We start from the raw sequence: 13626 nt of genomic DNA, 5'->3' as shown, positions 1-13626 counted from the left end.
TATAAGTTCTATGAGTGTTGGGAGCAGTGCAGAGCATTCAGCGTACCGGCCTGTGCTAAAAACCACTATCACGGTTTTGTAAAAGTGTGTGTGTGTTGGGGGGGGGGGGGGTCAAATGATTTTATGTTTGTTTGGTTTTTAGGACTAATTTTATTATTAAGGCTACTTGATGTTTATTTTATAGTATCTTTCTGTGATGTTTTTACTACGGATGCATAGTGGAAAATTTTTTTTTGTGTCAAATTCATTTCTTCTCATATGTTGCAAAATGTTTTTCATTTTGGGTTGTCAGTCAGCAATAGTGTGCATTATTCTTCTTTAGAAAACCAAAAAAAAACCAAAAAAAATAACCTCTGTGAAGTAACGATGTTCCTAAATGGACTTTATTTGAAAGTGTCAAAGTTCCAAAGGTACACTAAAATCATCCACATAAAATAATTCCATCCACATAAAAATAAATCATCCACATAACAGTCTTAAAGGACCTAGTCCGCTAGGGATACAGGACCCAACACGGTCCGCGTTTCGACAAAAAGTCTTCTTCAGGGGTCCCTGGGGGTCCTATAAACGTGTTGGTTTTCTCTGGATTTTCTTCTTTGTGGATATTTTGGGGTCAGTTCCTTTTGTTTTATTCTTCTTTAGCACATGCTGTTGAAAATTGTGTGCTCCTGATTATTTGTCAAAAAGTTACACCTAGATTTTTTTTCTATTTTGTTTTTAAAACACATGAAGCAACATCCCTAGCAGTATCAAGAAATAAAATTGAATTTGGGATTTCTTATTTTGTTTTACTCTTGGACACAACCCACTTCATTGTATGTCATGTGCTCCATGTGCTGGAATGTAGGTGAGCGGACCAGTCCATGGAATTTTATGGAGAGCACCTGGAAAGAAAGGTTAACTAACACTTGCTCATTATCTATACCATGGTAGGCTGACCAGTTTGCTTCCAGTCTTAGGGCTCCTTTTACAAAGCCACACTAGGGTCTTAACGCGCGGAATAGCGTGCCCTTAATTGTCACATGCGCTAGCCGCTACCGCCTCCTTTAGAGCAGGCGGTAGATTTCTGGCTAGCGCGTGCTAATCCGGTGCGTGCGATAAAACCGCTAGTGCGGCTTTGTAAAAGGACCCCTTAATGTTGTAATAGCTGCAAGGATCCAAATTTTCTGAAACCTTGATGTAAATCCTTGCACCTAAATTAGGTGCACAAATTCCAGGAACACCCTTCCCTGCTCATGCCTCCTTCTCTGATCCGTGTGGAAAAATTTACACTCGTATCCTTATAGAATAGTGGCTATAAACGTGAGCAACTAAGGGCTCCTTTTACAAAAGTGCGTTAGGGCCTTAACACGCGGAATAGCGCACGCTAAAGTGCCACGCGCGCTAGCTGCTACCGCCTCCTCTTGAGCAGGCGGTAGTTTTTTGGGTAACGCGCACCAATCCGATGCGTGCGCAAAAAACGCTAGCGCACCTTTGTAAAAGGAGCCCTAAATTTCAATTATTGCCAATTGGCACCAGTAAGGGGGAAAGAAGAAAGAGATTGGGACTTGTATACCACCTTTTTGTAGTTATACAATCACACTCAAAGCAGTTTACATATTTACATAGCTCAGAACAGGTTACAAAAAGACATAGAGCAGGGGTCTCAAAGTCCCTCCTTGAGGGCCATAATCCAGTTGGGTTTTCAGGATTCCCCCAATGAATATGCCTGAGATCTATGTGCATGCACTGCTTTCAATGCATATTCATTGGGGAAATCCTGAAAACCCGACTGGATTGCAGCCCTCAAGTAGGGACTTTGAGATCCCTGACATAGAGGTACTTCAAGCATTTTCCCTATCTGTCCTGGTGGGCTCACAGTTTATCCAATTTACCTGGGGCAGTGGAGGATTAAGTGATTTGCCCAGGGTCATAGGGAGCATCATAGAGTTTGAACCCACAATCTTAGGGCGCTGAGGCTGTAGCTCTAACCACTGCACCACGCTCTCCTCCACAGTAATTGATTGGTGCCCAATTATCAGTGCTAATTGGCTCATTGTACATGTAAATTGTGCAAACCAATTGGGTGTGCACACGCATGCAATTTTGAACGCCATATATAGAATTAGGGGGATATTGTCCCTTATGTCTTTTAATAATTGTATTATTTAAATCAGTGGTCCCCAATCCTGTCCTGGAGGACTATCAGGCCAATCGGGTTTTCAGGCTAGCCCTAATGAATATGCATGAGAGAGATTTACATATAATGGAAGTGACAGGCATGCAAATGTGCTCCATGCATATTCATTAGGGCTAGCCTGAAAACCCGATTGGCCTGGTGGTCCTCCAGGAAAGGGTTGGGGACCACTGATTTAAATTATATTGGGCTTTAAATTATATTTAAATTATATTGGGATTTAAATTATATTATACATCTACTTTTGGGTAGTCAGCCTTTAAAACTAAGAGAAGGCTGATCTACACTGATCATTCCAGGGCTCTCTCTAGAATGCCATGAACAGTCTGAGAAGCGACTTGGGCTTCATGACATAATATTCCCTAAGTATAATACTGCTGCCCTAAGTATTTTGTATCACATAGCACTGTACCGAATATCAGAATCTGGAATAAGTTATGGATTCAAGGTATTTATCTGACCATCTGTTTATAATGTGCTCGTACAGTAATTGTATAAGAGGAGTTTAGTCTAGAAAGTCAAAAGGATTTATGACGAGTTACAGTAGGAGAAAGTAATTTACATTGGTATAGCTTTTGCTCTTTAAATAGGATAACAGTGTACATTCCAAGAGCAATACATCAGAAACTTACTGTACATAGAGCCCCTTCTAGATTTGCTCACAGCAGACACCATCCCTGGATGTGGCACTCTGGCTGGCTGCCAGCTCTAGTGCCTGACGATCATAAACCCATTTTGAGGTATTGCCCTTGGGAGGAAGGTCAATATTACAATTGGTCAACTGTGGGTGGGTAACGGAGGCACAGGAGATAATGTGATTCCCCATTCTGTCAGCTGGAGAGCTTGGTTTTGGCTGGAGTCTTGGCATCCTCCTGATTAATGCTAAATGCTCTAACAATATCAGTTGACACTAAGAGGTGTGTGGATCCTGCATAGAGGGAGCATTTCCTCCTGTTGCGTTGCATGATTAGTCCTGTCCAGCCTAAAATGAAACATTTTTCTTCTGTCTTTCATGAATTTCTTTTTAAACTGTTAAGCCCAAAAAAACGATTTGATGGATTGATGGTAAATGGTCTTATTCTTGCCTCGTCAGCTTAGACAATGTCAGATTTGTAAGTGTCCTACACAGTCCTGATTTTAAATGAGTTGGTGGGAGATAAAACAGAGGTTTGTATTTGGAGAAGCCGAGCTATTTTTGTTTTTCTGGCCTGCGTTATTGTAGTTGATGTTTAAGGCAGTGGTTTGAACAAGGGATTCATTATAACGCAGGAGTGAGGATGGCTTCCATTGACCTTTCCCTCTGCTGGAGTTTCAGTTTTAAGTTTATGCTGCTTGCTCTGGAAAGAATTTACAATCACAGAGCTGTCAAAGGCAGCCATTGTTCTCACTGTGCTAAACATATGGGTCATCTGCAAGTGCTTTCATATCCCCTCTGAGCCAGGAGCTGGCACAGAGGAAAGAGCTGGCTGAATTCTTCTGAGGCATCAGGAAAAGCATTTTGCATATTTTTCATTGCTGGTCGCCTTGGAAAGAGCCCCCCCCCCCTGCCTTTTATAACAGGAATTTCTCTTCAAGGTAGAAGAAAGCTTGAAGCACACTGCCTTGCTGTTTAGTTAGGCTCAAGCAGGAGCAACAAATGCATGCTGAACTTCTAACTGAAGAGACTGGGGCTTTGCTGAAAATCAGTAGTCAGGCCGTTGAGCCCCCATTGAGCCTTGTAGGCAAATACACAGCTCTGCTGCTTCTGTGGTGTGGATCATGAACGCCGAGGCAAGGTTCAAAATGCTTTCTTTATGAAGAGTGTATTAACAATTTATTAGCCGAATGCTATTTGTAGCGTTCTTTGTAACTCGGGTAAAAAAAAAATTCAATGCGGACAGGCTTTGTTGCTGTGGCTTTGTGTATTACTTTAATGTTTTTAGAGGAGAGAGATGAAGATATTATTTTTTCCAAAGAAAATTTAGTGAATCCTTCTTTGTGTGTTGTGCACTGTGTTGCTGATCGTTGGAAGACTAAGTTTTTGTATTCTCTCACAGGAAACGGAGGATATTGAAAGCCCCAAGCGGAGCATTCGGGATAGTGGTTATATAGACTGTTGGGACTCGGAGCGAAGCGATTCCCTTTCTCCTCCACGGCATGGCAGGGATGATTCATTTGACAGTTTGGATTCATTTGGCTCTCGGTCACAGCAGACACCATCCCCGGATGTGGTACTCCGAGGAAGCAGTGATGGTAGGTACTATAGCCAATACATAGCTTGCATCAAAATGGAGGGGGGAACTATAGCAAGCAAATTTAATTATCTTGCAAGAATTGAAATAGTCTTAGGATTACGGAGTCCTCCATGTTTTCCAAATTTGAAAGGATAATATTTTTTTCTGTCAGAAAATTCAGTGTACACACATAATATTGCCTGCATTTAATTTGAGCTTTACAGAAGTATAAGAACTGGCATATTTGGTCAGACCAAAGGTCCATCAAACCCAGTACCCTATTTCCAAAAATAGCCAACTGAGTCCTGGCAGGATCCCCCAAAGTAATAAGATTCCATGCTGTTTACCCTAAGGGCCTCTTCTATTAAACTGCGCTAGCAGTCTTTAGCACAGGGAGCTGTGCTGAATGGCCTGCGCTGCTCCCGACGCTCATAGAGTCCCTATGAGCGTCGGGAGCAGCGCGGGCCATTCAGCGCTGCTCTCTGCGCTAGAAACTGCTATTATAGTTTCATAAAAGAGAGGGTAAGTCTTATGAACATTTCTTTCTGGAAATTGTCCAAACCGTTTTTAATCCCAGCTGCACTGTTGTACCCAAATGCTCTGGCATCAAATCCCAAAGTTTAATTTCATTTTCTCTAATTTGTTTTAAATGTGCTACTTAGCAACTTAATGTAGAGTCCCCTTAATCTTTGTATTTTTCAAAGTGTAAACAATTGATTTGCATTTACCTGTTCTACTCCAGTCATAATTTTATAGACCTCTTATCATATCTCCACTTGGCTGTCTCTTCTACAGCCGAAAAGCCTCTGATCTTTCTAACCCATCCTCATAAAGGAATCATTCATTCCTCTTGTATTAGTTTGATCACTCTTCTCTACCTTTTCTCATTCTGCTATTTCTTTACTGTGATGCAGTGACCAGAACTACACACACAACATAAAGGGGGAAATTCTGTGACTAGGCGCATCCTGGTAGGCGCACCGATGCCATGCGCCGAACGCCAGCTCCATGACACACCAGGATGTCATTGTAAAATGCTAACATAAGTTGGCACTAGAGTGTCTAAAGTTAACCAGGTGTTCCATGTGAGTAACCACTAGGGTTCTGTAAGTGACATGAGTAATACAAGCTACCACAAAATAAGTGTTTGCACTTTAAATGAATAAATTATTGCACTTTAAAATGAATCCATGGGGTACAAAAAAACTAAAAAATAATTAAAATAATAAAAGTATTTTAAATAAAATTTAATCATATAAGATTGTTGAATGATTACAAAATTAAGACTGAAGGTTTTTCTGGATCGATGAACAGAACCCCCATCCACGATTAAGCCTTGAGAGATCACATGATTTCTGGCATGGATTTGTGAGATCCTTTTCCTTCAATTTAGCACTTGCTTGTGTTATTTAAACCTCTCTTGAGTATCTAGCTTGTAGATACATGAATGCTTCTCCCGTGCTCTATTCATTTGTACACCCCACTTGCAGTTTTGTGCTAAAACATTTGTGCTGCCTTCTAGAATAGTGTGTAGTAGAGAATGGCAAGGGCAAAAAATGTGTCATCATTCCCGTCCCGTCCCCATCCCTGCTATGTCCCCATGAGCTCTGTCCCTGCCTCGTCCCCGCGAGCTCAGTCCCCGTCCCCGTCCCCGCCTTGCAAACTGTCAGATCCTATCCACATAAGCCTTGAATAATTATATTGAACTTATTTTTTTAAATAAATAATTTTATACTGAACTTATTTTATTAAAGTATAAAAAGAGACAATATTCTGTATAATTGTCATTTTATAAACACAAATAATACAGAGCAAGGATCAACAAAATCCCTGTCTCCCCTCCCTTTCACAAACATCCCCTCCACTATTGTGAAAACTGAACAAACCAAATTACTACAGAATGCTACATAGAAAAATCAAGCAAACAGAATACTTCAGTCACACATGGCAGGAATGGTGTTAGGGGAGTGCAACTAGGTCAACTGCCCCCTGGTCAGAGAGAGAGCCCTAAGCCAGCTGGAAGCTAAAGAAGCACAGCCTGGGCTTTGTGGTCCCCAGTTATGTCTAATACCAGATCTAGCAGGATACGTATTTCAAATCTGAAATATTCTAATAAAAAATATAATTTTTTTTTCTACCTTTTGTTGTCTGGTAATTTTATTCTCCAAATCACATTGGTCTCAGGCTTTGGTTTTGAGTTCCTTCTGTTGTCATCGTGGCATAGCTGGCTCCTGAAGGTAAAATAGGTGCAAGAGGAGCTGGGGAGGAGATGCCGAGTCTAACACGAGTGCAATTTTTTTTTTACCATAGGAGCAAGACTTTTCACCACTCCCACGAGGTGGTAATAGGTCTTGTCCCCATTCCTGTGGGGCGGTGAAAGGTCTTGTCCCCATTCCTGCGGATTTACTGCGGTGACTGCAGTTTACTGCAGTAAACGGTCCCCGTGTCATTCTCTAGTGTGTATTGCAAATGACACACATTAAGTGCCACTGTTCTCTGCACTTAGATGTGAAAGGTACACATAACTACGTACGCCCACTATAGAATTGCCCTTAAAGTGCAGTTACACCATGGCGCAATAAACATGGTACTCTGTGTTTTATTCTCTATTCCTTCCCTTGTAATTCCTAACATTGTTTGGTTTATGGCTGTTGTCACACGCTGAACAGCGGACTTATTTATTTTATTTCCAAAGATTTACTGTATCACCAGTTCAGCAGAGAAGCTCACCTAAGTGGTTTACACAGCTAAATAATTACAGGGAATATAGACAATACAGACCAACAGATCACTATATTGTCTACAACAACTCAGATCCTTTTCCTAGCATTGTGTAACGATGCTACCTACAGATACCATTTTCTCACCTACAGATACCATTTTCTACTTTTCTACATTAAATTTCCTCTGCCGTGTGATCTTTGCAAGGTGCTCCTGCACTTTCTTAGTCTGTGTATGGCTGAATATTTGTGTCATCTGTATACAGGATCATCTCACTCATTCTCATTTCCAGATCATTTATAAACTATGTTAAAAAGTACCTGGCCCAGTACAGATATGCCTGTGATACTCCACTATTCATCTTTCATTTGCGTGAAAAGTCACCTTTTAATTCTACTGTACTTTTTTGGGGTATTTTAACTAGTCCACAACAGGACATTGCCTCCTGTCCTGTGACTTTTAATTTCATGGGCAAAGGTAGGGGAGGGACATTAAGGTGGCAGACTAGATGGGCCGTGGGCCCTTATCTGCCGTCTATTTCTATGTTTCTATGTTTCATCAGGAGCCTCTCATGAACGACATTGTCAAATGCCTTCTGAAAATCCAGATACGTTATATCAGCCAACTCAGTTTTATTCACGCTTATTCACACCTTCGAAAAATATATAGTGATTGATGAGGCAAGACTTCCCTTAGCCTAAATCCATGTTGACATTGTCTCATTAAATATATATGTTCAGTATTTTCTTGGTCTGTACCATTTTGCCCAGCACGGACATCAGTCTGTAGTTTCCCAGACTATCTCCACAACAGTTTTTGATATAGCCTTCAATCCTTAACCCTACTCTTCTGTCCTCCAACCCAGCCAGCTGATTAACCGTTCCCCTTAACTGTACCCATGACATCCTGTTTGTCTGTCTTGGCTGTTTAAGTTCTTTTAAGGAGGGACTGTTTTCTTCTTCTTTGTGACTGTGCAGTGCGCGTGCTTCTGGTAGCGCTATAGAAATAATTAATAATAGTAGTAAAAGCTGACATTGCATTATCTATCCTCCAACCTTCAGGTGAATGAGATGTGCATGATTATATTGGTTTGATTTAAAGATTTGGTTTTCTACTTTATAGCTAACTAGAAAGCAAACTATGGAGTGCTGCCTTCATCTAATTTACTTTGTTAATTGATTGTTATAACCTAGGTGGTACTGGATTTAAATTTTGATATGACTAGTTTTCAGCCTTGCTATTATGCATTTTATAAATTTGATTAGGAGAAAAGATTGAAGGTGGCTGTATGTTTAGCATTTAAAAGCATTGTTGAATGCTTAGATTTTCAACCCTGTTTTTTATTTGTGGTATATCATATAAATTGAACTTGAAGGTAGTACAACTTATACTACATCCCAGCCTTCTGTGTGCAATGTTAATGTTGCAAAGAACACAAAAGGTCCGCTTTCATTGGCACTTTGTTCCAAAAAGTTTCAGACTTATTAAGGGTTTGCATATTTGAGACAATGACTTATGACATGTAGATCATTGTTGTGTAAGAAATGCTGTACTAAGGTTATTAGTAAGGGTTGTTATACCTCTTGTTCCCAACCCTGTCTTGGAGGACCACCAGCCAGTTGGGTTTTTGGAATAACCCTAATGAATATGCATGAGAGAGACCTTCATATAATGGAGGTGACAGGCATGTAAATCTGCCCCCATACATATTCATTAAGTCTATCCTGAAAACCTGACTGGCTGGTGGTCCTCCAGGATAGGGTTGGGAACCACTGTGTTATACAGATCTGACTATTTCAAAACAATATTTCTCAGAGCTGAAATAAAGAGCTACTTAGAGAAGTCCACAGTTGTTGAGAACAGACAGGCAGAATAATCATAAGCTAGGAATTGACAGTAGAAGGGTTAGAGCAGTGCTTCCCACTCTTTCTGTACCTGTGACCTCATGATTGTGGCTAAATAAAATTGGGTGACAATCCTCTAGAACTGCAGAATAATAATATACCTAGAGAGAACCCACCTAGATTGTGACACCCCCCCCCCCCCCCCACAATTTGGGGTCCCGACCTACAGTCTGGGAAGCTCTGGAGTGTTCAGCCACAGAATTCTTTCATCTGACTGTTTTGAAGGCGAATAAGTTACTAAACTTGTCATATTGTCTTTTAAAAAAGTAGTAATGAATCAACTGGAAGTTCAAACATTTGAACCTAATATAGTCACTTTGTTATTATTATTTCCAGTCTTTCAAAATGAACAATTAAATAGTAGGTTTACATTAAGGATTAAGAACATAAGAATAGCCTTACTGGGTCAGACCAATAGTCCATCAAGCCCAGTAGCTCGTTCTCACGGTGGCCAATCCAGGTCACTAGTACCTGGACAAAACCCAAGGAATAGCAATATTCCATGCTACCAATACAGGGCAAGCAGTGGCTTCCCCTTCTCTTTCTCAATAACATACTATGAACTTTTCCTCCAGGAACTTGTCCAAATCTTTCTTAAAAACCAGCTATGCTATCCGCTCTTATCGCATGCTCTGGCAACGCATTCCAGAGCTTAACTATTCTCTGAGTGAAAAAAAATTTCCTCCAGTTGGTTTTAAGAGTATTTCCCTGTAACTTCATCGAGTGTCCCCTAGTCTTTGTAATTTTTGACAGAGTGAAAAATCGATCCACTTGTACCATACAGAGCTTGTGTCTCCTCCTATTCGTCTAGAGCAGGGATGTTAAATGGCAATCCCGGAGTGCTGCAACCAGTCTGGTTTTCTGGATATCTTTAATAAATAAACATGGAGGCAGTACATGCAAATATATCCATTAGGGAACATCCTTAATACCTGATCTGTGTGTAGTCCTCCTAGATTGTATTTTGATATTCCTAAATTAGGAGCCTTATATTATAAGGCGCATTAAGATCTGGTTTTACTCTGGGCTTACCTGCACATTTAGCCCAGATTTTTAATGGAAGAATTTAGGGCTTTTAAAATAATTTTATTTATTCAGTTTTCTATACTGTTCTCCCAAGGGAGCTCACAATCTATCTAATGTACCTGGGGCAATGGGGGTATTAAATGACTCACCCAGGGTCACAAGCAGCAGTGTGGGTTTGAACCCACAACCTCGGGGTGCTGAGGCTGTAGCTTTAATCACTGTGCCACACTCTCCCCGTTCTACCTTTTCCATTAGCATGTGGGACTTGCAAAAAATTAGTGTGAGAAATGGGTAAATTTTCTTTCATAGAAGGTGCAGGAGCTTAGAGGCAGATTCTGGTGCGACCACATCTGGAATACAGGAATACTGTGTCCAATACTGGTCACCGTACCTTAAGAAGGACATGGCGATACTTGAGAGGGTTCAGAGGAGAGCAACTAGGATGATAAAAGGAATGGAGAACCTTTCATATGCCGAAAGGTTAGACAAACTGGGGCTCTTTACCCTGGAAAAGCGGAGACTGAGAGGAGACATGATACAGACATATAAAATCATGAGAGGCATAGAGAGGGTGGAGAGGGACAGATTCTTCAGACTAGCAGGGACAACAAAAACAAGAGGTCACTCGGAAAAACTGAGAGGGGACGGATTCAAAACGAATGCAAGGAAGTTTTTCTTCACTCAGAGGGTGGTGGACACCTGGAACACGCTTCCAAAGGAGGTAATAGGACAGAGTACAATACTGGGTTTCAAAAAGGGACTGGATGACTTCCTGGAAGCGAAGGGGATTGCAGGGTATAGATAGAAGGTTACTCTACAGGACAAAAGCGAAAAGCGTATGTGAGTTTTAGGGTAGGAGCACTATCAGGTCCTGGACTTGAGGGGCCGCCGCGTGAGCGGACTGCCGGGCACGATGGACCTCCGGTCTGACCCAACAGAGGCAAGTCTTATGTATGTTCTTATGTATATGTATAGGATGCTGGTCTCGGCAACTGCCTAAGAAGCAGCTGAGAATAGTACACTGGCATCCTATACAGAGTCGAATCTGCTCTAATGGACAGACACCTAACCCCACCTAACCACTCTGATTCTCTAACCAGCGTCCATGTCACAGGTGCTGGTTAGAGAATCGCACCTGATCCCATGCCATCAGTTAATCACAGCAAGGGAATCTCTCTGTCATGAGCGGCTGCTGCAGGAACACTCCCCCCCTCCCCACGAAGCCCCTGGCAGGAGGGATGCCCACTCCTTCCTGCTGCCACCCCCACCAGAAGTTCTGACCCCCCCACCCCCTCTGTATCTCTGTAGTAGACAGTCCGTCTGGAGGGATGGCTACACCCTCCGGCTGGCTGGCTTGCCCCTCCAAAATGGCGGCCTTAGGCATCTTAGGCCTCCTTCCCAGTGCATCCTGAGGGATGGGGTGGGGGACGGTTGTGGGGAATTAAGGAGCCGAGGGGCCCATGGGGGGGGGCTGGAGGGGGTGTCACCAGTTGGGGTAGTTGAGAACTTTAAAGGAATAGTGAAGATGAATAAGTGAGGCAAATTGGAAACTCCCACAATGAATATAAACTTCACTGGTTAAGGTTCAATTACAGAATGGCCCAAGAACCCTTAAAATATCCACATCTGTGATTGTTCTGTTTGGGCTCATATCCTAGCCTTCTGGTTGAATGTAGCTAGTATGCTTGCTGCTGTTTTAATTGTTGTCTTATTTCAAAATGTATAAATAAAGACTGAAAACAGCATGTTTCATTTTTTTACTTTTCCTTTAATGCAGTGTCTCTAACATGCCCCGACGGGCCGTTTCGCCCACAAGGGCTTTCTCAAGGGTTCATAGAGGAGATCTTATCTTAGCGTCCTCTCATCTCTGGGGTTCCATCGGGGCATGCTAGAGACTTACCGGGGTGCGGTACCAGGAGACTTCATGGGGGGAAGGGGGTTGGCAATTCCAGTAGGAGGGAGTGGGCATACCTCGCTGGGTACTTCATGGGGGGCGGGGTGTTGTTGGTTCTGGCAGGAGGGAGTTGACATCCCTCTTGCCGGGGGACTTTGTGGGGGGAGGGAGGTTCCCTGCTGCAGCTGCTCATTTGTAATTTAAAATGTCTGTGTCATCTTGTGCATGTTACTTTTGAAATGCCACCTAGGAATAAGCGGTTGATAATTTTTAAAATAAATTTAATTATTACATATATAATGTAAATGTAATTTTTACACTTTATATTAGGCAGTCTTGAAGTCTGCTGCTGTCTCATCATTGGGTCTTCCCCCTTTTCAAAGAATCTCTCCAGTGATGTTTGTTTTTTTACTAATTTTTGCTAAGGTTAGCTTGTGTGCTTACTGGAAAAAACTGCAACTGAGATAAGTGTGGGAAAGAGGCATGGATGGAAGTGGTCACTTTTCAAAATAAAATACCTTGCAAACTAATGTAAATAAAATCAAAATCTTTATTTTTTTCTGTGTGGCCCGATTTGGCACAGCCCGGTGGTTCGAGACCTCTGTTCTAGAGAACTGGAAAGAAGATTCACCTTTAAACAGAATAATGATCTAAAACACGAAGCAAAAGCAACAATGGAGTGACTCAGCAAAAAGAAAGGGAATGTACTTGAGTGGCCAAGTTGAAGCCCAGATCTGAATCCAATAGAAAATTTGTAGCAAGTCGTGAAGACTGCAATTTTCAGACAATCCCCAACCAACTTGAAAAAGTTTATGCTACTCTGCCCAGAAGAATGGATAAAAATTGCACCATCCTAATGAAGGTGGTAGATATTTTGCTTAATGACACATGGCTGCTGTTGCATTCAAAATGGCTTTCATCCAATATTGAGTCAAGGGGTATGAAAACTTAAGCAAGAATTTTTGATTTCTTATTCCTAATTTTTTTTTTTGAATATTTTTACAATCAGTGAAATACCCCTCCTTTTTAATATTTTGAACTGTATGTTAAAAAAACACCCCCACATATGAAAAACATATAATGGGGTGATCTTTGTAAGGTACTTTACATTTAGTCACATTTAGCGGATGTGTTCTTGGGTGAATGGATAGGTCAAGGGATAAAAGTAACATGCAGAAACTGTGTTTTCAAATACATGCACATAATTATCCTCATAAAAAAAACCCTTCCTGAACAAAAAGTAGCTGCAAATTGCAAGGACTTTGCATTTGCAGCAAATTCCAAGTGAAAATATGCATGGCAACTGATCTAAAAATCCCAAGTGACAGATGTTTAGTTTTCCTAACTTATACTGAACCTCTGAGCTGTATATATTCAGGGCTAGATTAAGACATAGGCAAACTAGTAATATGTCTAGCTCCCAACTGTTTAGGGGAAACCTGTCAGATATGTGAAAGACTCAGGAATAGGGTTACCAGTTTAGATTTTTTTCCAAAGCTGTAAATTAATGTCTAAAAATTAGAGAGTGCTAAACTGACTTAAAATTGTCTAGAGTTTACACCTCTATTTTCTGGTCTCCAGGCCTACTTCAGCAATCCTCTTCCCTCCCTCCCTAAATGAGTCTTCCCTATTGGATTCTAATGTCATTAGCAGAACCAACAAACCAGTCAGCTTCCTGGTGATGACTCCAGT

At 41.4% G+C, this 13626-nt stretch overlaps 1 protein-coding gene across 9 annotated transcripts in view; it reads left to right on the top strand.

The window, feature by feature from the left end:
• The window catches only part of LIMCH1 (LIM and calponin homology domains 1), a 627082-nt gene that overhangs the window by 399790 nt on the left and 213666 nt on the right, over nt 1-13626 (top strand). For all 9 annotated transcript variants that reach the window (XM_033946571.1, XM_033946536.1, XM_033946527.1 and 6 more), the window contains one exon: nt 4213-4408. In XM_033946571.1, coding sequence (XP_033802462.1) covers nt 4213-4408 — 196 coding nt within the window. The remainder of the gene's footprint in view (nt 1-4212; nt 4409-13626) is intronic.

The sequence above is a fragment of the Geotrypetes seraphini genome, chromosome 1 (assembly GCF_902459505.1).
Source record: "Geotrypetes seraphini chromosome 1, aGeoSer1.1, whole genome shotgun sequence".
NCBI classification, from domain to species: Eukaryota; Metazoa; Chordata; class Amphibia; order Gymnophiona; family Dermophiidae; genus Geotrypetes; species Geotrypetes seraphini.
This window is presented reverse-complemented; position numbering and strand designations above follow the sequence as displayed.